This window comes from Oryza glaberrima, chromosome 6 (assembly GCF_000147395.1).
Source record: "Oryza glaberrima chromosome 6, OglaRS2, whole genome shotgun sequence".
NCBI lineage: Eukaryota > Viridiplantae > Streptophyta > Magnoliopsida > Poales > Poaceae > Oryza > Oryza glaberrima.
In genome coordinates this window covers 8,675,444-8,699,376 of record NC_068331.1, presented here as the reverse complement: position 1 = coordinate 8,699,376, position 23,933 = coordinate 8,675,444, and the positions used below count along the sequence as shown (strand labels likewise).

The following is a 23,933-nucleotide window of genomic DNA, read 5'->3' as shown; positions in this document are numbered from 1 at the left end:
TTCTCTGGAATTGGCACACCAGTTACATCTCATTGGCCACTGGAATGATCTGCATAATCCAGCTTGCCTGAATAATCTGCATCAAACTAGAGATGTTCTAGCCTTCCAGGTTCCTGTATTATCTCAATTCGAGTGATGCATTCTTCTCTGGTTTGTTCCTGATGTACATACAAATCCATACATATAGTGATATATACCTCAAAGTTGATCAACCTACCTACTTGATTCTAGCTAGACCTGCATCTCAGATACATCAATGCTCTTCACTGGCCCAATGACTGAAAGGTGAAGCCTTTTTCTTGCACTTTCACTGGCTCAATGACTCAAAGGTGAAGCCTTTTCTTGCAGCTCAATTTGGGGCTTGGCATCATTGTCCACCTCACGGAGCTGCAAGGGCTTGAACAAGTAGCACCTAGCGCAAATGGCGTAGTATGCCAGGTTGAGCACCTGGAGCAGCGCGACGATCCAGTAGAAGTAGTCAAGCCTGCCGCGGTTGATGTTGTCGGGGAGCCAGTTGGACCCGTCGGCGCCGGCGCTCCATCGATGCACGGCGGAGATGAGCATCGTGCTGACGTAGCTTCCCAGCGAGATGGACAGCCAGAACAGCGCCGTCGCCATGCTCCGCATGCTCTCTGGCGACTGGTCGTACATGAACTCGAGGTGACCCACGGAGTTGAATGCCTCCGCCATGCCGTGGAGCGCGTACTGCGGCACCAGCCAGTACGCCGACAGCGGCGACGTCCCCGCGTCGGTGGTGCCCGCGGCGGCAGCGGACTCCCTCCGGTGGCGCTCCACGAACCCGGCCACGAGGGTAGCCGCCACGGAGATGGCGAACCCAACACCCATCCGGTGGAGGTAGGAGATTCCACGGTCCAGTCCCGTGACACGGCGCGCTAGCGGGACGAGCACACGGTCGTAGGCAAGGAGCGTGGTGAGCATGGCAAGCAGGGTGAACACGGTCATGGAGCCTGCTGGGATCTGGAACGACGACAGCCCCGGCGTGAGGCGGCGGTCCATGGTGCTCGCCTGCTGCAGGGCGAAGGTGTGCTGCTGCGAGTACGCCGTGATCACCAGGATGCCCGCTGCCCAGATCGGGCCCATGCGGAGCAGCGACTTGAGCTCCTCGACGCGGTGCACCGTGCTCAGCCGCCACGGCTTGGGGATGGGAGACAACGACGGCTTGCCGTTGGAGGTGTCCGTCGTCAGGTCGCCGTCGGTGACGATGGCCGCTCGGTCAAAAAAGCTGTACCACCGGAGTCAAGAAACATCACAATCAGTGCAAAAATAACAGAAAAAAAATCAAAATGATCATAATTGTTGCACGATCAGTTAACACTTTTGGACAATTGGATCGAAGTCGAAATCATTGCACAAAACACATTCATATCAGAAGAAACCAAATGGCAAGAGTTTGCAATTTGCAATGGACATTCTAGCACTCAACCTTAGGCTGTGCTGCTATTAGTGTACGTTTTCTTTTTGTTGAAAGACCTTTATAACAATTTGTTGAGACTATGAAAGCTTTGGAAATTTGAATATAATTTTAGGTTCTGACAGAGCTTTACATCATTCTGGGACTTACGGTTTCTTTCACTAAGTACTAAAGGGTACCTCCTATCTGCCATTACAAAACTTATTGCATTTCTAGAGGATTTCTCCAAGAGCATAAAGTAGCAAATCTAGAGAGGTTTTCAGAAAACACAGTACCCCTCTAAACCCTGAAATATATTGTAAAGTTTGGCCTTAGTTTGTTACTTGTTACTCCTATCCAAACCGAGCTCAAAGTTGCATGACATAGCTAGCCTTCGGAAGCAAAGCAGAGACTCGTTTTGAGTTTGAACAGAGTTACCAAGTTCCTCATGAAAACAATTGAATAAATTTCACAAAACACCAGGTTTTTTTTTTATATTAAAAAACGCCAGGTTTTAGGCACCCATTTCCAGATATTACTATTTGTTCTGAATAATCCTAGGTTTTATGACAAAATGTTTCAAGAAACCTCATGTTTAAGCTTATATTGTCATTTTTTGCTAATATTTTTTTGCACAATAATTGTTAGAAAAACATAACTAATTTTTAGCTTACTAGTTATGGTTTATTTACTAGTTAAGTTCAATCATCTTTGTTCTCTCATCCAAAAAAGTAAATAAACCATAACTAATTCTCTATTGACCAGAACATATCTTGACAGACATATGATTGATGCTGCAATCACGAGTCACTCGTAGTCATAGTTATATCTCTTAATCAATCATGGACCCATGAATTCCCATATTTTCTTTGGTCCAGTCAAATTATCAAAAGCCAGAGACCACAAGTCCACAAGAGATAGATTATCCAGCGGCTGCTGTCGTTTCAGTACTGTGCTGCAGCAGTGCAGCGTGGAAAAAGCTGTTCTAAGTTTCGGCGCCTTTGGCCGACATCTCCTCCTAATCTGCTTATCCATGTCTTCTTGTTCATCAATGGTTTTTGGCTTCGACCCCCCGGCTTTGCTGGTTGCATGATAGTGAGTACCAAATCTCTTTTTCCCTCAAACTTTGGGTGTATTTAGTTCACTCTAAAATTGAAAGTTCGGTTGAAATTGGAATAATGTGACGGAAAAGTTGAAAGCTTGTGTGTAGAAAAGTTTTGATGTGATGAAAAAGTTAAAAGTTTAAAGAAAAATTTTAGAACTAAACTCGGCCTTTGTTTTATTTACCAGCTACACGTCTCTTCAGAGTTCAGAAACAAATCCTCTAACGTACCGCCTCTATTATTTTTGAGTGATTGCTATATAGCCCCATAATCAGCGGGTCCACGAATCAGTGACCCATGCCAGAAGAGACTCATCATGTCTCTTCTGGTTTTGGAATGTGGTAGTTAGTAGTAGTTCTCTAAATAAGAGTTGCTAGGTGGTGTTACTTGTCAATGATTTTAATTTCCTTATGGACTAAACGTGTTTAAATATTTTGCAAGAAGAGAAATGTAAATTAAAACTTAATATTTTTCTATGCATTAGTTGCCTGAAAATTTGTTTTGTCTACCACGTAGGCTTCCTACTATACAAAATCGCAACTTTAATGTAACTTTACTAAATCAATTAATCTGCTCTGTTTTATATTTTTATTGGTTTATGTTAATGTGTTCTCATGCTTCATCTATATATTAGTTTTTTTTTTCATATTGGTGGAAATTCATAAAAGTATAATATTTTTTATATTAATTTATTTCATTATTTAATTGTTTCACCTTTTTTTGAAAGTAAAAGAAAGGTAAATATGTGAGTCTTTGGATGCTTCGATATAGTAGTGCAAAATAATTGATAGGTAAGAGAAAACCAGTTAACCAGGTAATAACCGATCACATGTCGAAACTATAGTTGTTCACCTTTTGCATTGTAAAGAGTTCCTTTTTCCCAAAAAAAGAAGATAAAAATGCTATAAATGGAGCAAAGATTGAATTTTCACCACAAAAAAAGGAAATCATCCAATTTTCACCAAACAAGTTCAAATTCAGTTCAAACTTGCTTTGAACTAGTTAGTAAAGTAGTTAATGTTAATACCTAAGTAATTGAAAAAGTTTCATACTCATTTGAATTGGGTATATACTCAATTTCAACAATGGTGCCCGGGCACCATGGAGCACCAAACAAATTTACTATATATATATATATATATATATTTATATTTATATATATATTTATATAGACTCAAAATTTCGATGGTGCCGGGGACGGGAAGACCGAAAACAACCAAATTCGGTCCGAATTCAGCTGAAATTAATCGAAACACTCGATCAGAACCGGTCGCAGTCAGCTGGTACCTGAGTTGTTCAGTGTGGACGAGCTTGCCGTAGAGCGAGATGGGCGCGTCCATGTCGTCGTTCTCGTACAGCGCCGCGGCGTCGTCGGCGTCCGTCGGCACCCGCCGCTTCCTGACGGCGGCGACGACCACCTGCGCGAGCCGCGTGAAGGGGCTCCCCGACGGGTGGAGCCTCCGGTAGAGCGGGTAGCCGGCGACGAAGGCGACGACGGAGACGGCCATGCAGAAGGTGGGCACGCCGAGGCCCCAGCCCCAGCCGACGTTGTCCTGCACGTACACCACCGCCGTGACGGCGACCAGCTGCGACGCGCCGTTGCAGAAGTAGTACCAGTTGAAGAAGCCCCAGGTGCGCGCCCGCTCCGCCGCCTCCGACTCGTCGAACTGGTCGGCGCCGAACGCCACCACGCACGGCCTGTACCCGCCGGCGCCCAGCGCGTTCAGCAGCAGCGCCGCGTACAGCACCGCCAGCTGCCACGGCGCCGCCTCGTCGCACGCGCCCGCGCCGCCGGCGCCGCTGCACGGCGGCGGCCGGAACACCGGCATCGCCGCCGACACCGTCAGGAGGAGCATGCCCTGCCACGCGAACACGAACGCTCCGGTCAGCTCAGCGCGCCGCGGCGGCGTGCGTGCGTGCGTGCGTGCGTGCGTGGATGTGTATACGTACGACTTGGTAGATGAGGGAGGCGGCGGCGATGGTCCAGAAGCGGCCGACGAGGGAGTCGGCGAGGAAGGCGCCGATGAGCGGGGTCATGGCGGAGACGCCGCCGAAGTTGGTGAGGGTGGTGGCGGCCTTGGCGAGCGGCATGTGCAGCTGCCTCGTCAGGTACATGAGCATGTTCGTCGTGAACCCCAGCACGGCCAGCTTCTCCGCCACCTCGTTCGCTGCGTGCGTGCGTGCGTGCAAAAACACGCCAAATCTCATGCGAATTTGAAACAAAAACTCACAGCTTTTCAAACAGATCGAGATTTCCTACTCACCGAAGATGAAGGGCATCGTTCTGAACCCACCCTTCTTCCTCATCTTGCTCTTCTTCGCCTCCTCCTCCTCCGCCATGGCTGCCTCCACCGTCTCCATTGCTGGTGCTTTGATGTGTAGCGACTGGTCAGTGGTGTGTGTATGGTGGTAGCTATAGCTTGGATATACACATATTTATAGCTTGAGCTTTCAAGTTTCGTTCTTCCTATCTAGCTAGCCAGCTCTCTTTCACATTTCCGAAAAGAAGATCAAACTGAAGTGGCCGTCCGCGTCAGAATGACACGCCTCTACCGGTTAATTCAAATGGTAAAAAATATTATAAATCCCAATCAAGAAATTTTTGAGCTTGGCTTTGTTAGTTTGGAAGGGTTGGAACCATTTCCCAACTGATAAGCGCATAATTAATTACTTCCTCTATTCCATAATATAAAGTGCGATCAAAGTTGGTACGGTCTTTAAAACTAGAGTGAAGTGTACAGGCGGTCCTTAAACTTGTAGAGGTGTGTCATCTAGGTCCCTAAACTCTTAAAATACATATGTAAGTCCCAGAACTTGTCATAATGTGTCATCTAGGTCCCAAATCGTCACAACCCCTTCAGGATCCTATGTGGCGTTGATGTGGCATACCACATGGACATGACGTGGCATCATTTTGACTGACAAATGGGATCCATTTAAAATTTTTTCTTTTTCTTCTCTTATTTTCACTTTCTTCTCCTTTCTCTGTAACCTAAGTAGAAGAAAGAAAAAAAAAGAAGAATAAGAAGAAAACGAAAAAGAAAAAAAGAAAAAAAGAAAAGGACATGTCATGTCCATGTGGCATGCCACATCAGCGCCACGTAGGATACTATATGGGATGTGTCGATTTGGGACCTAGATGATACACTTTGACAAGTTCTGTAACCCAGATATGCATTTTGAGAGTTTAAGAGTTTAGAGACCTATATGACATAACCCTACAAGTTTAAGGACCACCAATGTATTTTACTCTTAAAACTAATCTTTAGCTTATAATTTCTCATATAGTATAAGGTTTGTAGCAACAAGGGTGTGTTTTCAACTACACCTTTTCATCTTTTATTTCATCTTTTCCATGCACAAGTTTCCTAAACTAATAAATGGTATGTTTTTAAAAATATTTTTTATATAAATTTGCTTTAAAACATCATATTAATTCATTTTTAAATATTTAGCTAATTCTTACTCCCTCCATCCCATAATATAAGACGCGTACACATTGTAAGATTCAACCTTTAAAACATTTGACCAAAACCTAGTATAATATGAAATGAATTTTATTTGCTAAAAATTATATCATTAAATTGAGATTTAAATTTACTTTCATACGGAGCAATGTACAGGAAAAATAACAGAAGGGGACACGTACGGCCGAGAGAGAGTTGGATTGTACAGGTACAACTGTGCATGTAGCTAGATAGCAACAGGTTATAAAATACATTCTTGTTTGCATAATGGAAATTCAGAAATCAAGCAATATTGACAGATGATCGACCGAGATCGGGCCGGGAGGCATGAAAAGAGCAGAATCGCTCATGTGCGCTCTGCAGATTTCATTGGAATGAAGGGTCAGCGTCAATGTGTCATTGGAGCCGTGGCCCGTAGAGTTGATGCCTACAATACGATCCACGTACACACGCATGCAACCTAGTAATAAAAGCACTGATGGCGAAGACTAGCTTACCCGTTGCCTTTCTTCCTCTGTTTTATTAGTTGATGCATCAGTACTGGATAAAAGTCTATTGGTGCTGGTCGGAAATCCAGACCCACTCCAATGACGGCACTGATGTGGAGATTCAAAGGTAACCGGCATCAAATGCATCGAGCCAATGCTTTCAGCCAACAACTGAATCTCAGAAACAACAATTCCACAATTCCATAGGTGAAGAAATCAAGAACATCCACAACTCTAGAGCAAATTAAGAAAATCCACAAGTCAGGAAGAAATCAAGAACACTGCCGCTACCGCCAAAGGTGAGGGGAGCCCGCTGCTGAGAAAAGCTCAGAGATGACGAGGTCGTCGCTGCCTTCACCGCCGAGAAGGATGAGGGGAAGAGGTTCGGTGGTGGAAGTGGGGCCAACCACCAGGGAGGGTGGAGTAGCCGTCGCCACTGCCGCCATGCCAGGGAGGGTGGAGTAGACGCCGCCGCCGTCGTCGGGGAGCAGCAGGCATCACGTCGGGGAGGAGGGAGCAATTGTTGATGCCACCATGCCTGGGAAGAGGGAGCTACCCACAACCAGATCCCCATGCGTGAGCCGATATCACCAGATCCGTGCGCGCGAGTGGCCGAAGCCGCTGGATCCGCACGCGCAAGTAACCGTCGTCATCGAGGTGGAACAAGAAAGGAAGCGAGAAAACGAGAGCAAAAGAGAGAGTGAGAAAGGACGGACGAAAAGGAGGGAGTGGATAAGGTGGGGGGACGGAGCCACGGAGGGAAAAGATAGGATTGACTGGCTCAGCTCAGTCGGCTCAGCACATAGGTCCAGTTTTGAAACTATAATATATTATAGGTGCTCTTTTTTTTAAGAAAACCGACACCTATAGTATATGCCGGTTTTTCTTCAGAACCGATGCCTATAGTTGCTTAATGGTGTTGGTTTTTTGTGTTTTTAGCCCGCAGAGGTGGGAAAAGATCTATAGGTATCAGTTTTAGTATTTCCGGTATCTAAAGTGCCAACATCTATGTGCCTTTTGTAGTAGTGCATGTGTGCGATCAGCCTACATAACAGTGTGATATTTTATATTAATATAGTAAAAGATTACAAGAGTATAGTTATGAGAGACCATGATTAAGAAAAAAAAATAGACAGTAAGCCATGCCACATGCCTACAATAGAATACCTCGTTGTTGAGAAAATAATTACAAGAGTATAGTTATGAGAGACCATGATTGAGAAAAAAATAGACATTAAGCCATGCCACACGCCTACAATAGAATACCCCGTTGTTGAGAAAACAAATAGAAGCACCATATCCCAACTGTGCCCTCACAGAGGGATACAAGTCTTTTTCTGCACACTTTGTTCTCACTCGTGCGCACTCGGGAAGAATTTTCCTATCATCGGCATCCAGAAAAGAAGTTGCAACTTGTTGTATGAGTATTCTATTAATCCTATTAAGCCCTGGGCTAGGATGTCACATCCTCACCCCCTTAAGAGATCGACGTCCTCGTCGGTCAACCCCATACGTCCCGCCTCTGCCATGCCAGGTCGGGACCTCTTACATCTGGCAGCTTTTATAGGTCATCGACTGTCCTCACAGACCAACACAAGTCTTTTCTGCACACTTTGTCCTCATTCGAGAAGAATTTTCCAATCGGTCACCCATCCCGAAATTGCTCCAGGCCAAGCACGCTTAACCTCAGAGTTCTTTGGAGATCAGTATCCGGATAAAAAGCTGCAACTTGTGGTATGAGTATTCTATTAATCCTATTAAGCTCTGGGTCAGGATGTCACAAAATAGGCCTTCAACCACTCATCCAAGATGATTGAGATGCCAAGGACTTTGCCACGCCCATCCTGGAAAATCAAGATGTGGTTTTCAACTGAAGAACTCCACCAAAGACATGAGGAGAGATACGACAACTACGCCTCTAGGGGGTTAACGGTGCTCTTAGGGCACCCACAATGGTTATCTATAGGCTCTCTATAAGAGATCCATGTCAGCATATTTTCCTACTTGGAAGAGATTAAATGAAGATAGAGAGCAAAGCTATCTACTAACCTGGAGATAGTCTATAGAGAAAAACGAGGCAATGTATTAGAGAGCTATAGATACCCATGTAGACATACTATTAAGTTGGTTTACTATTAATCTAGTCTATTGCTGAGATGTACATGTTTTATAGATAGCACCTTACTTTACTATTGCGGGTGCTCTTAAGCGTCGCCACGACCGGCCTTGAATAGGGTTAGCCTTTCGCCTGGAAATCTTGCTCCCCTCTCTTGTCACTACATCCACATTGTCACCATCATCCACCACCATATGAACGGATTAGGATCGTCTGCCTTCACAGCACAGGCGTGCAGTCAGCCCTCATCCACCGTGCAAGTCATCCGATGGCTCACGGCTCGCATGGCATGACGCTTAATGGAGCCACCTAGTGGCAGCATATGCACCTGGCTACAATGGTGTTCGCCGTCGCCTGTGTATGCGCCGCCACCAGCCACCGACAGCGCCGAGAGCCACGGCTTCCCCAATCCCATTCCCTACCACCACTTTCGTCAGGGAAAAAACCCGTCGCACACATCGGCCTCCTCTCGCGTCGCTACCGCTGAAGGCCGCGTTGAGGCCCACGCTCGCTGAAGTCGCTGCCTGGGCGCCAATAAGATAGTCACCTAACTGCCTGCGAGGTCGTCAAGCGACATGATTTGTTCAGTTGTTTCATTTACCTATTTTGACAGTGAGGTGGAGACGTGGAGTCAAGCTAGGCTATCAATTCAACATATATCAGCAGCCTTGATCAAACCAGCTAACTAATCTGCTGCTAATCTAGTGCTTTGATCGTATTATATATGTTACAGTTCATCTCCTTCCAGAACCAGCAACAGGGGAAATCAACAACCAACTAAACCTAGCTAGCGGTCGTCAAGCTCCACGCCGGCCGGCCATGTGGTGTGGTTAATCCATCCATCGGCGGCCTCCGACTTCGCAGCGGCAAGCCTACATAGCCTCCCGCAGATGGCAAGCCAAGGTTTTCCTCCACCTCGTCGACGCACCGCGGGTCACGGCAGACACAACATTGTGACTAGTGACAACGGTAGTGACATGATTTGCTCAATCTACCGGTCCCTGTGGGAGACGACGCCGGTGACAAGGCAAGGAAAGATTGTTGGCTGGGCTAGACGTCGGTGACAGAAAGGCAAGGAAGATGATGGTTTGGCTAGGCTAGCTCTCTTCAACGCATACACCACGCAAAACGTTAGATGGCATGGACAGTGGATGATGGTCAACTGCACGCCCGTGCCTTCATCCTGTGAAGGCAGACGATCTGAATCCCATATGAACACCATCAGCACGCGGCCATCGCACCAGTGCCCCACCACTAGCTGGCCATCAGGAAGGAGGCCCTTTCCTAAGAAGGAAATGGTGTCCCATGCGCCGCAGAACTCCAACATGCCATTGGCAAAGCGGCCGCTAGCATCTTCATGTACCACCCGCGTCGTTGCTCCATGCCCTCCTATCACCTCGGGTCATTTGCCTGTGTCGTATCCTGCATGCTGCCTCACACTACAGCCACCTCATAGGCCCCGAGTGAAAATTTTGGCCTCAATGAGTCCAGCCACCGCCTCACATTGCCTCACTCATCTGGAGTACTTCAGCCATTCCTTGCATCTTAGGTGGCTCTGATATGACTGGACGGCAGAAGGGAAACCTTGGCAGGGCTCCATCCTACCATGCGATGAAACAGACAAACAACTCTTCAGGGTTTCAATGATCATTACTTTAGGCAATGGGGGTAAGGCAAAATTCTGGCACGACAGATGGCTTGATGGCCAATTCCCCAAAGAGATAACTCTTTCCCTTTATAAGCTGGTGACGAGGAAAAACAAAACAGTGGCCCAAGAACTAAAAAAATCACAGGTGGTTAAGGCCATTACGGAGGATGAGCTCGACAATCGAAGTTCGAGAATTCATTCTCCTATGGCATTTGATACAACAGGTACAAATTGATGAGGAGAGGGAAGACGACTTAACATAGAAATGGACTGCAAATGGAATCTACTCAGTCAATTGGATCTACAGAATCCAATTCACTGGAAGCATACAGGACAATAGATCTAACTTCATTTGGCGAGCAAAAACAGAAAACAAATGCAAATTCTTTGGATGGCTCATGGTTCAAAAGAAAATCTTGACGTCTGACAAGCTACAACTTCTAGGTTGGGACAACAGCCCGACATGCTCCCTCTGTGAGACAAAATCAGAAACAACGGTACATCTCTTCATGGACTGCCCCTTCGCGAAACTGGTATGGACAAAAATTTGGATGAAACTAGGCCTCAACATGCTTGCGTCTTCTTCTTTCAATGGAGACATAATAGGTTGGTGGGAAGCATGCCGGAGAGAAATGATCAAAGAACAGAGAAGGAACTTTGATGGCCTATTCATCTACACGACATAGGTATTTGGCTTCAAAGGAATGCAAGAATTTTTAATGACGATTATGGTACGGTGTCACATGTGGTTGATTCCATCATCAACATGGGCAAATTTTTTGATGAGGCGCAAAATGGATAGATGATAGAACGCCGACTTTTGATGTTAGTGGCCTTGCACTGTCTCAAAGTGTTGTAATTTCCTCCTGTTTTCAAACAATAGACACCTCTTGGAGGTGCTCTTGTACGTGACCTTCTTCTTCTCCTTTTATGAATAGGTTAGGCAGAGCTCCTGCCATTATCCCTAAAAAAAAAGAATTATAATGGTATGGTTTCAACTAATTGGATAGCAATTTTAATTTTTTTAATAGGACGAATTTGTAGTTGCATGGATCAAATTTAACTTAATATTTATGAGCACCTATATATATTACACCCATGACTCCACCATTATACCACCAGCGTTTTCTTTCTATATTGCTTATTCTCTACAGCAGAGCATTGTTTCCATTATTGTGCTTGGATTCCGCACGTACGTGAACAGGTGTGTACGGAAATTATCTAAATTGTTAATTGGTTATGAATTTTTAAAGAAAACATAATATATATTATTGAATTTTATATTGCTCTAGAGATATTAGTGAGAAATTCAATCTACAGAAGTTTAGATAATAGATTGATTAAGTTTAGATAATAGATTGATTAAGTCCAGCCTCTATATCAACCAGAGATGTACATAGCCAATTTACCGATAGAGAAATAAAACAACAAATGTAACTACAAATTTGATCCAATTTACTCAGCTGGATGTATAGGCCGGGTAAAAAAAATACCCTTCTCTAAAAAACAAATGTAACTTTGATATGTCCATATACTTTTTTAGTTCGATTTTTTTCTAGATATGTAAATCTAAATTTGCTGCACGTATGTGTTCTAATACCATAATTTATCTATGATGTTCTATATAAAAATATAATCACATTTATGAAAGCAGAGCACATATTTTCAAGGTCTCTTAAAGTACTTTGATATCCAGAAGTTCCAAAGCACCTCCATATATTATCTTTATGTCTTGCTCAGATCTGCCTTACAGGTATAAAAACGACCACTTTTATGAGCAGAGACCGCGACGTACGTACGCCACCAGGGAAATCGATCGCCGGCCAGGTCCCGTGATCCCGACGCACTACAAATCATTGAGCCCCCTGCTATGTCTAGCGAAAGCAACAGTCGACAACAAGTTGATGCGTGATTGAACCAACCATCTTCCTGTAGGAGTAAGTAGGACACAGCTTCCTTTCTTCTAACTCGGGAAATATGTAAAATATATAGTGAAAATCACATGTATTGTGAAAATCTGGATACTACCATCAGATCAAAAATGAACGTCTAAAAATTATTCACGTCAGCAAAAGTAAAAAAAAAACTTATAGATTTACCTAGAAACTACCATTGGATTAAAAAAATAGACGTATGAGATTTATCCAAATCACTAGATTAAAATTTTTACGTACAGTAAAAAATTTGCAAGTAAAATTTATACTCTTGGTGACGTGATAAATCTCAAACGTTCATTTTTACTAGATAGTACCCAAGTTTTTACTATATATGTGACTTACACCACATATTTTCCTCTTCTAACTCCCTGTTCTTTTCTGCTTCTTTATCACATCATTATCATAAATTATTTGCTTCACGTATCAAAAACATGTTTTTTTAAAAAGAAATCATACATGGCTTCGGTTGTGTTCTAGTGTCCAGCTCCCAACTTCTATTCCCTCGTTTTTCACGCGCACACTTTCTAAATTGCTAAATGGTGTTTTTTAAAAAAATTTCTAAAAAAGGGTTGATGTAAAAAAAATCATATTAATTCCATTTTTCAAGTTGTCTAGATAATACTTAATTATACGCACGGAATATGAGAGAGTATAATTAAGTTAGGAAAGATGAGTACAGAACAATTGTTTAAAGTTATTTGTTAATTTATGTCTTCAAAATATTTTGTTTATCCCTATAATCAATTAGTTCATTCCTAGCAATAATCCGATTTATAATATGGTTCAAACATGCACAAGGAGACCACATAGTAGAGAATCCCTCTCACAAAGATGCCGAATTTCCAGCTGGCACCATAGAAACTGCATTAATAATGAAGACTCATTAAGAATGGGTACCGATAAGTCACACGATTTTTTTTTTAAAAAAGAGCTGGCCCGGTTTGATTCGAGCCAATGCTTGGATTAAAGAAAAAGGATAAAAATAATCTCAGAAAAAGGATAAAAATAATCTCAAATTATTTTCCATCAATCAAAATTTGTTCTTCAACATCACATTTCACAAAATCGAGTCACAAATTTTGACACAAACAAACAATTGAATCACTGCAATCAAAATATATTACACATATCATTTGCATGCATTAGAAGAGAATAGAAGAAGATGAACAAAGAAAAAAACATGTAACAGGTTATCGTCTCTACCCTAGTGAAAGAATAGATCACCCTCCCTGTCTCCGTTGCAGCCAACCTTGTGGAGGCTAGATCAGGGTGATGGTGACGTAGAAGTGCCCCGCTCTCCATCATTGGAGCAACCTGCACTCGCCATCCTGGATAAGTCCATCCGCCTTCCATGTCAAACGGGCCCCTACGCACAGTTCTGGCCACCCCAAGCTCGTGGTGGCTGGATATCCACCCTACCTCCACATTTCCCTCCCTTCTCCTCAACGGCGTGTAAGAGATAGTGACGCTATGGTCAGCTCCAACAACCCAAGCTTAGGGGAGGAGGAAGAGACGGCGGCTACGTAGCGGTGCAGTGTCAATAAGGAGGACATGGTGTAGCATTGCTAGCAGAGGAGGAAGAGATGTTAGCGACACAGCTAGGAAGGAGACACATCGGTGGCGGTGAGGAGGAAGCAGTGGCACAGCCAAGAAGGAGGTACGATGGCGGAGGAGAGAGAGAGTGTGTGAGCTGGGATAGAGGGTTTCAAGGCGCTTAAAATAACCGATGACTTAGTGAATGTTCAGCTCTGCTCTCTTGATCCATCCTATTGGTGTTGGTTTAGTTAAAAAAAACGGTACCGATATTATTAGTGTCCAACTTTTTAAAAAGATAATCACCGATGAGCCGTTACCAGTTTTATATTTAAGGCTCCGCTTAAGAACTGAGACATACAAGAAGAAACCAGCATATATGAGTTATCCCCGCCTATTAGGAGTTATGTAGTACCCTACGTATAGAGTGTGTTCCTCTCATGTGGCCTAGAGCTAGCTTGCTAGGACGGTGGGACCGTGAAATGGACGTGAGCTAACCTTTGGCAGTGCCTCGGTTTTGTTCATTCTCTCGCACTCACGGATTGTGCTGGGGAAGTAAAATGCAGGGAAGAGACAAAGGGCAAGAGACAGCTGATAGGCATGCAGGTAGGCAGGCGGTGAAGGCAAATCCGTCGTGACTCGTGAATGCATCGATCCTACTGTTCGATCGGGAAGAGGAAGAGCGAATACCTATGTGTGCCTGTGTGGTAGTGTTAGCTTGCGCCTCTTTCATTTTTGCTTTCACATATTGAAAGAGATGCATATGAAGAATCGATCGAAGACATCCAAGAGTCTGAATGTCTGAGTCTCGTCTTTTGGGTTCAGATAATTGAAGTTGCATGCCACACCCTTTTCGATCATGGAAATGGAAGTTGCAGCATATGACACTCAGTTCCTATATATGACACTCAAGCTGATCGGTGACAACTGACAAGCGAGGCAGCCTGCCAAGTAATCCATCATTCCACAGGCTCATGCATAAGCCTCCTTTGAAAAAAAAAAAGAATTTTAGGGGACTTTTGAACGATTGAATTCCTATGAAAAAAAATCTTATATGGTGTTATGTTTTTCCTAGCTATTGCTGTGTTTAAATCCTGCATTTCAAAGGAGTCCACATAGCTTTCTTACTTTGTTGTTTCTACTGCTTTCCATTTGTGAAAAGAGTAAATAAAACATGGGCCATCTTGGTGACTTGGAGTGATATCTGTAGTATCGAAATGCAAGTGGCACCATGCCCGTATCAGTCACGGTCTTGAGCTGATCTCTGCATGGGAAAGCATCTACAGTCATGCAACGACAATTGCCTATTGCCACAGCCATGAAACTTCAGTCGTCCTAACTTATCCTGTCAGAGGCAGATGCGTCCGTTAACCCTATCAAATCAATATCAAAAGCATGGACTAGTCATGGGTAGTATTCCTACGTAGAAGCAACCACACCTTGTTTATTATCAGCAAGCTCATGACTGCAAGATAGGATTAGGCAGAAACAGAGGTGCTCGATCTAAGTAAGTTGTACTATCTAACACAGTGACTGAACATCGTGGATTGCATGTTAGCCCTGAGCTAGAAAAAAAGCATTTGAGTATGACAAATCCGGTGTCATATGGTGGTCAAATGATCAACTACTCCCTCCAATCACAAGTGACATTTTAAAATACGTGTAATCAAGACCATAGATATTATTTTGAGTATTTCAAATTCAACTGTTAAAAATGGTACGGTTAGATCTATCTTAAAAATAGTTTAAAATATTATAACTTTGCTATTTTTCCAAATCTTTATACTAGAAAATTCATAATCAAACAAGTGTCCTGATGACCATGTCGATATGTCCAAAACTGTCACTTATTAGTTATTTGTTTCTGGGGATTCTTCACCTTGTCCTGCAGCTCCTCAGCTTTGCTAGTCTCAGTGAGAAAGCATCTAGTGTGTTACTTGCACTGCTTCACATCCTCTCTGTTCTCTGCATAGAGACAATTCTGTCATTTCAAGTTACTTCCAAATCTCTTGTGCCATGTCTGCACCGGGACATTTGCTCAAAGCTGCCACCCTTGTCTATTGTCCTGATCTACCAGTAGGGACATGCATGCATGACACGACCCAATAATTTGATATGCTGAGACATCCTGTCTAGCAAACGATGACAAAAAGATGCCAAAATGGTTAGTTCAATCTGAATTCCAGCAGAGATTAAATTGAAGGATTGTCTCAAAAAAAATTTGAAGGATCTTTTTTGCGCTAGGAACAGGAGAAATATATATATATACGCACAGGGAAATCTGTGTAAGATCTGCATGAAGAGTAAGCGAAGGTAGACGATGAAATCAGCATGGTCACGACTGACAATGAGCAGAAATCTTGGGAGGAAGAATTAATGTTAGGTGACGCTGAAGAGTAATCGAGAAGAAGTTCCCGATTTCGTGGTTGTGGGGCTTAGATGTTTGCAGTGTAGCAACAAAAGATTGCGTCCTTCACCTCACTCGTTTGTCGCGCAGAAGTCGTAGCAAAACTTTAGACAATTAATCCGACGTGATGAGCCAACGGTATCTGGATAGGGATATGCACGAGGGCATGATCAAGTATATATATGTCTACAACTGCTGTGACCTCCTCTAATATATTTTAGAGAAATGTCTCTGACGTGTATTCTATGAGAGTGAGTTTCACTTGTCCGGGACTCACGTCCCTGTAACTTTACGTCTGAGAAGCTCCTTCTCTACAACTATAAATCTGCATTTCGAGACTTCTGTGGCGGAGCGTTTTTTTAGAGCAGCCCAAAGTATCTAAACTTGATGGAGGCTCACAAACTCATAGAAGAAATTTTTGCATGTTCTTGTTTCAGGGGTCTCACTACACCCGCTCTTCCACTCCTACACTTGGCGGCTCAAGCCATACCGCCATCAGCCTATATATATATTTAGAAAAAGTCTGTTTTGAATCTCATGACTATGGTCCAAGTCTAATTCATATGGCTCAACCATAAAACCAGTTATAGAGACTCTGTTAACTATTAAAATCAATTCATTTTAAGGAGGACAGTGCGAAGGAAAGGAGTGAGGACGAGAGTTGAGAGGTAGCTTGTGGCGGTGAGGAAATGGTTGAGGAGGACCCAGGTGAGGTAGCCTAGAAGGGTGATGTCAATGGTAGAATTTGTCTTGGTGCCGTTAGTGTCAACGTGTGATAGTAAGGAGTGGAGGTGAGCGCCGACACGATAAACTACAATGCTGGCTAACGGGGGCGATGAAGAGAACACTGTGAGTATAGTAAGTATGGCCCATGAGAAACGCAACGCCGGTGACCGGTCAAGGCGGCTGAGCAGTGAGCAGGGGATGAAATAGTGCCACACTCAATATTGAGTAGCGGAGTTGGGTCACGGTAACTAATCTTTTATATAGATGGATATAACTTTTTCCTTATTCTGCCCCATATTTTCATATTTTCCTTTCTTTCCCAACTAACTTCGTTCATTAAAAAACAGATAACTTCTTCCCTTCAAGCATTTTCTTTTCAGTTTAAAAGTTAATTTATTCATATTTTCTCATATTTTCATATGGATTCGGATGTGCACTCGGATAGTGCCACCTAGAACAAAATCTCTGTTAAAACCATTTTGGGAGGAAAAAACTAGTAGAGGGAGCCTTCAGATCTGTTTTTGTAGTGGAGGGATAAATCAAACTTGGAAACTAGTTGACGAAGGGATGAGTCATTCTGCATTGAACCCAGTAGAACCGTGGACTGGGTCACATTAGCAACCTTAAAGAATTGGTGCTTGGTACTCCGGCTTACGTAATAAATATATAATAACCGCGCTGAATTACCGAATCTCAAATCTCAATCCCACGCATCACAACAGCCAAAGTGACCCCATCAACGTGAGAACGATTCTAGCATACGGAACACGTAACACAGACGAGCCCTCGTAAAACTAATTAGCTGCGCATTTTTCCTATTGCAACAGAACTTGCACACAAGGCCAACATGCAACTTTTATACACAGTATAATATGTGAATATGAAATTAATATGTACTTTAAAAGCATTCCCAAGACACAGGAAATTAAAACATAGTCAGCGGCATTGCACACACGGCCAGGTATCTCTCAGCAGTCAGAAATAATAACGATACTGAACTGCACTGCTTCTGCCTCGATTTCATTTTTTTTTTGGGGTCTCCCAGCCACGATGAGACCAAACTAACAACACCTATTGTTGATCCTCAAACTCATGGCCATGATCCAAAAGATAGTTGGCAGCCAGCTCTTCATCCTTGTTGCATGCGAAGAAGACCTCCAAAACGAGCTCACGGTTGAACCCCATTGCCTCCAGCTGTCAAGAAAGTATACATGAAAGTTTACAAGGAAACTCGAAAACCATGCTGATGATTAAATCAATGAAAAAGCTGTTATTTAAGGATGCCATTGTCTCAACAAAAGAACTAATAATAGAACAGGCTCATGTTAAAAGAACAGCCCTAACTGGTCATAAAATTTAAAATATCCATTCAATGGTTATAAAACAAAAGTTCAAATATAGAACTTTCAAAAAGGACTAATGGGTATTTTGGGTAAGTTTCTTGATGTAAATCACAAATTGGACATAAGTGTCAACATTTGGAAACTGAGGTGTGAAAATTTCAGAAGCAGCGAATTGTCTTTCATTAAAAAATCCAAAATAGCATATAAAGCAAACATACCCGCTGAATGGCCTCCCGTTCCTCTGGAGTAACTGTAAGTGCCTGTGGCATAGCGGCTGCTAGTTGACCTAGTATGTTTCTGATTTACCAGAGCGTATAAAATGTAATGTAAATATTGTATGTGTATCAATTAGAATATAATACATGTTTTGTAGTTCTCTTGGTTCTTACCCCCCAGCAGCGCCACTATCAGGAGATTCATTCACCAGACGGAGAAATTCAGCCTGATTTTCCTGAATCAACCGCAAGATTTGCGGATTCTGCTTCCCAAGCTCTTGAAGCATTGGCTGTGAATCAACAGAATTGCTCAAGTCACATAAAATAGCATATGCACTGGCATTTTAATGTCTACAAAGAAAAAGAAAAGCAACAAGAAGCTTATGAGTTGATTTATATTAGCACCTGCAAGATTTGGGGATTAGCCTGGACCAATGCAAGCAGCGCTTGGAACTGAGCAGAAACAAGTAAATAGCTGTTAGGGCAATGCATTATTTTAACAAGTATAAAAGTTACACCAACATATAATAATACCTGTGGAAGTTGTCGCAATGCATCAAGGGCACCAGCACCGGCACCGGCACCAGCAGCAGCACCAGGATTTGACCCAGCACTCGGAATGCCCTAAACATATTTTAAAAATCATGTTTTCAAAACAAACACAATAGCAAGCAAATAGAAACAAAATTCCAGGAAATACAGCAGTTTCTGTGAAACCACTGGTTTAATAAAGCAAAAGCAACTTTCTATAAAAATGGTTCTATATGAATCTAATTCGATTGTTCCACACAGACTTTAACTCAAAACATCCAAGCAACATATAGGAAAACTACAAATATGGGTGACAGTTACTGGTAATATCAGCTCTACCAACACCCATGAGGAATACGCGTAACCAGCTAACCAGAATTTGAACCCAGAATATGGATACATTGGACTATGCATTGTCAAAAGTCAAAACAGGTGCTGAACTGCTTGTATGTATATGTGCCAGTGCAAAATACCATGGATGTATGGAACTAACAATTCAAAAGCATATAATACGATGCCGGATGTCCTGAAATTGTCTTACCCAAGAACATCAGTGCTAATGTTTTCAAGAATATTCTTGACAAACTAATGATGACAGCTTCCTAATAAGATGTTAACTGGTCTGCCTCGATCCTTATAGACTTACAAGCAGTCCAGAAGTTGGAAACATTTTGGTTTCTTATAAAACTAACCTCCAAATATAAAGGTAGCAATTTACATTTACACATACCTGGGGGAATAGGTTTAGAGGATTCGCATTAGGTCCTGAGGCACCACCAGCTGGCTGCACAGGCGGTGGAGGTGCAGCCTGAGCCTGAGATGGAACCTGTGGATTTCCCTGTTGAACAGCAGCAGGTGCTCGAGCCACAGGTTGTGGGGGCTCCACATTCTCAGGAATTCCCTAACAGATGAACCAGAGTACAACATCAATAGTTGAATTTTATGCACAGTAAAATTAACATTGGATTATAATTTGGTTACAAACAATGTAAGAAAATTGGATTGAACTCTCTTGTTCTATATAAATTTTAAAACTGCTGGGCGTTGCCCTTGCAGAATTCTCTTTAAAAACATAAGTTCTTCAAATGAGTTTTCCAATTCCCCATCAGCATAGAAATGTGCATTTGTGAAAAGAAATTATCAAACATGGAACTTACAGAATACAGATAGTCAATAGCTCTCTCAGGGTTGTTATATGCAGCACGCAAAGCACGGACAACCATGTCACGTTCCCAGGTGCCACCACCCATGTCAAGAATTTGTTGGATTGTCTGTTCTAGGTTGCTACCTGAAACAAGATTTGATGCAGCCTGACTGTAGACATCCGCATCACTTCTGTTTATCATAACAATAAAAGGGAAACATTAATATGACATTAAAAGAGGAATCATCACAGTGGACGTGAAACAAAACCAAATCCAGGAGCTTTGTAAGTTTCAAGATTACAGATGAATCGAGCAAGCTGAGCACCATATGTGTTTATGCCAAATATACACAACTACGTAGTCTTAACTTTAATTCATAAATCTTACCAACAAAAAATAATATGGACAGTACCAAAACGTTCTGGTTATAAACAAATCAGTTGTGTTCTATTTTTTTGACCAGGACAATCAGTCATGTGATGTTCTAAACATGATACCTATACGATGTGAATTGCTGAATCTTTAAAATTCCATAAATACACTTGTAAAACTATTCTACTGTTTAGTATAGTGTTATCTACTATAGTTGCAGTGCAAGTTACAAATATGTAGTAAAGACAAATACGGGCTTGTTTGGTTTGAAACCCTACCAAAATATTGGTAGTACCAAACCTTGGGCACATTTTGGCACTACCAAATTTTTTATAGTACAGATTTGGCTCCACTCTATTGATTTGGCAAAATTTGGCTCCAATCCAAAATGCTAACATGTACTATTCAAAACTACCAAAGAATTGGTAGGGCAAGAATTGGCACCAAACCAAAATGGCCCTACATTAAATGCCTACAGAAGTCAAAGCCACATAGTCCAGAAACATTGTGTATAGTGTATGACTGTACCACACACTAGCTTATGGTATGCCTAATTTTTTTAGCATTCTTTAATTGTCTATTAGTTTACAACATGCTGGAGAAACATTTCAGGATGCCACATTGAAACTCATCGAGTGATACATTTCTACACCATGGAGTTACAGGAACATTAATGGAACTATTCCTAAAACTGGATCATTGTTTATAGAAACTAATCTAGACATGACAACAGATGATGTGGAAGAAAATAGAATGCAGCAGTTAACAGAATCCTGTTCCATATACATCTTTGCACAAGTGAAGTACAAAATATAAGTTCATTCAAGGCCAGAATCGAATTGTCTCGTGCAAAATTCCTATCAAATTTATTGTGTTCCAAACAAACACAGGGACCTAATAAAAAATTGAAATAATGGATCCAAAAGGGAGATTACGATGCGGTCACAGCAGCAGCTGGAGTGGCAGAAGCAACTGGAGGCTGTGCACTTGGAGGTGCCCTACGAATGACGTGATAATAAATAAGAAAAACAATATTTGACATTATACAAATTAGAGGAATAGATATAACTCACGGTTCAGGTGTAACAACAGGTGCTTGTGGAGGTGGTGTTCTTGCAACTGAGGCAACTGGAGTTGCTGGTTGAGACTAGTGCAAATAAACAGTAAGGAATTTTCAGGTCATGAACGAAACAAAGACACTCAAAAGTTTTGCAGAAATAACAAAATTACATGATGAACATATTCAATTGCTTTTGAACCTAAAATCAGCTAAAGCTAAAACAAAAACAAAATGACAAATTATACCTTTCCATAATCAGAAAATAAGATTACTTTCTTTACAGCTCTCTAAGCTCTTGTTGGTTCTAGTCATTAATCACATGAATTGGAGATGTGCAACAATTTACGAATTAACAAATGGAAAAATTACCAGGAAAATAACAAATTTTCAAACAAGAGATGAAGGTGCATAACAGAACAGAATATATTTATCCCAAATACTGGATACCAAAAAAAAAAGAGAGGAGTGCAGGTTGAATCCCTAACTAATTAGATAAAACTTTTTCATATGAACAGAGACACGCAGAGATTATTGACAGAATTATATATGCCAATAAAATTACCTGGCTCACAGGTGCCTTTGAAGCAGTTGAAGCTCCACTTGATGATGCTTTGGCCTGAAATTTTATACATATTCAACAAGTGATTAATATTCACAGAAAAATGAATAATTAAAAGAGCTTCAAACTACACTTCCACCGTTAATTTCAGCAGAATTTAAAATGTTAACATAAGATCATCAGAGGTCAAAGGCTCAAAGAGCAGTCGAGATATCATTTAGAACTCAGGCAAATCATGGAATGTTCTTCACCTAAACATGTTAATTTCAGCCTCCTGGACATAACACAAACGGCTGTTAAAACTAAAAAAAAAAGGTAATTACTTCCTGTAATTAGAGGGTGTATTTAACAGCAATAAATATCATGCAAAGCTTGCACCCGGATTTTGCATATCAATGATTTGTTCGGGTTTGATGACACAACACAAAGTTTGGGCTCTGATTTTGGCTATCGGATGGGAAGAATACCCCAATCACACAAAAGTTTGCATCCCATACATTTAGCAATTCATTCAGTTATAACATTACAATTTAAAGAAATATCTAGTATGAAACTGCAGCATTAACCAAAAAAAATACATATATTCACTAATAATGTACACATAATAGCACGATTATAAAAAGCTACAAGGCCCAGCTTAAGGGAAACAAAGCCACAGCATTCAAAATATAGCATGATTTTACTGCAAATTATCGAGAATACTCTGGTCTGCAAATACCCTTATTGTCTAGCTGTAAATAATAATTTAGAAGGATAGTTACTGCTAAACAATCAAATGCCATTAAACAAGATCATCACATACCTTAGACAGCATTATAACAAGGAAGCTGTTCTCAGCAACTTTGTTGCCTTCCAAAGTTGTATCATCCTTGAGAATTTTCCCTTGGTGTATGAGCATCTGCTGATCCGCCGGGTACACATTCTGCCCCTGAGTACTCTCAATGATTCTCTTCACCTCAGCCACCTGCAAAACAGAGCTAGCTGTAAGTATAAGGCACAAATAGTCCCATATCCAAGCATACACACATTAAACATTGCAGCATCAACCACATTGACAACAGCCAGGTTCTAATTTCCAAAACCATCTCCTACAGATGCCGAGTTCGAATTTCTACCAAAAAAACATCTACACATGTAACTTAAACCGATCAGTTCACAACAAGCCGAATTAGTAGCACACGACTCAGATTACAACCCTAATAACAAACTCCGAGCGCCCAAAAAAAAAAACCGATCCGAAGCTCCGCATCGCGTCGTCTACTACTCTACTCTAAACCCTAGATTCAGATCAAAACCACACCCGCGCAAGGCGCCCGATCCCCCCGAACCAAACCCTATCCCAAAATCGCACCCAAACGCCCCCCGAATCGAGCGGATTCCCGGAGAATTCCCTCGAAATCGCGCGGATTGGGGGAGAGAGAAGGAGAGGGGGGAAGGGGGAAGGGATCGTACCGACGCCTCGGGGCTCGCCTCGATCTCGAAGTTGGTGCCCTTCAGGGTCTTCACGAACAGCTTCATGTCGGCGACGTCGCCTTCTCCCACCTCGGCGATATCCCTATCCCCGACTCTGCCTTCGCGAGGGTTTGGACTTTCTCCTCCCGGTTCGCTCGCGGCGGCGACGACGACGACGAGGAGAGCGCACGGGGCGAGTAGTGGTAAAGTTTATAGGGGCGAGAGAGGAAACGAAAAAAAGAAATCTCTTAGTCCCCCAATATCTCCCGGACATCACGGGGCCCGATCCTAACCCCTCTCACTTACGAGTGGGACCCACTGGGATATGGACCCACCTGGCAGTGGGTGGTACGGGTAGGCGGACGGGGTGGGGAGGGAGACGAGCAGCGTTCGGTGGGCGGATCCGGTGCGGCGTGCACG

The 23,933-nt window shown here is 42.6% G+C and overlaps 2 protein-coding genes across 3 annotated transcripts; both read right to left on the bottom strand.

The window, feature by feature from the left end:
• Nucleotides 1-87: 87 nt before the first annotated feature.
• On the bottom strand, nt 88-5,054 carry LOC127776621 (protein NRT1/ PTR FAMILY 3.1). The gene is made up of 4 exons (XM_052303099.1): nt 4,779-5,054; nt 4,465-4,682; nt 3,802-4,373; nt 88-1,243 (listed from the first exon to the last, which is right to left on the bottom strand). The coding sequence occupies exons 1-4, from the start codon at nt 4,873-4,875 to the stop codon at nt 316-318; spliced, it is 1,815 nt and encodes a 604-aa protein (XP_052159059.1). The 5' UTR covers nt 4,876-5,054; the 3' UTR covers nt 88-315.
• Nucleotides 5,055-17,666: 12,612 nt separating this feature from the next.
• On the bottom strand, nt 17,667-23,721 carry LOC127776615 (ubiquitin receptor RAD23d-like). Of its 2 annotated transcripts, XM_052303089.1 has the most exons (12): nt 23,514-23,720; nt 22,864-23,025; nt 22,065-22,118; nt 21,516-21,589; nt 21,378-21,440; nt 20,083-20,260; nt 19,656-19,826; nt 18,929-19,018; nt 18,800-18,847; nt 18,569-18,684; nt 18,398-18,476; nt 17,667-18,030 (listed from the first exon to the last, which is right to left on the bottom strand). In XM_052303089.1, the coding sequence occupies exons 1-12, from the start codon at nt 23,577-23,579 to the stop codon at nt 17,908-17,910; spliced, it is 1,224 nt and encodes a 407-aa protein (XP_052159049.1). In that variant the 5' UTR covers nt 23,580-23,720; the 3' UTR covers nt 17,667-17,907. The 2 variants fall into 2 exon arrangements, with proteins under 2 accessions (XP_052159049.1, XP_052159050.1); XM_052303090.1 differs by lacking the exon at nt 21,378-21,440 and having other exon boundaries at nt 23,514-23,721.
• Nucleotides 23,722-23,933: the final 212 nt, after the last annotated feature.

What these genes read in the sequence shown, in the direction of transcription:
- LOC127776621 (XM_052303099.1), bottom strand. Translation starts at nt 4,875, where the DNA reads ATGGAGACGGTGGAGGCAGCCATGGCGGAGGAGGAGGAGGCGAAGAAG. An exon ending in AACGATGCCCTTCATCTTCG is followed by an intron (nt 4,683 to 4,778) that starts GTGAGTAGGAAA and finishes GCACGCACGCAG; the next exon opens with CGAACGAGGTGGCGGAGAAG. An exon ending in CCTCCCTCATCTACCAAGTC is followed by an intron (nt 4,374 to 4,464) that starts GTACGTATACAC and finishes TTCGCGTGGCAG; the next exon opens with GGCATGCTCCTCCTGACGGT.
- LOC127776615 (XM_052303089.1), bottom strand. Translation starts at nt 23,579, where the DNA reads ATGAAGCTGTTCGTGAAGACCCTGAAGGGCACCAACTTCGAGATCGAG. An exon ending in CAAAGGCACCTGTGAGCCAG is followed by an intron (nt 21,590 to 22,064) that starts GTAATTTTATTG and finishes TATTTGCACTAG; the next exon opens with TCTCAACCAGCAACTCCAGT. An exon ending in AACGGGAGGCCATTCAGCGG is followed by an intron (nt 18,031 to 18,397) that starts GTATGTTTGCTT and finishes CTTTCTTGACAG; the next exon opens with CTGGAGGCAATGGGGTTCAA.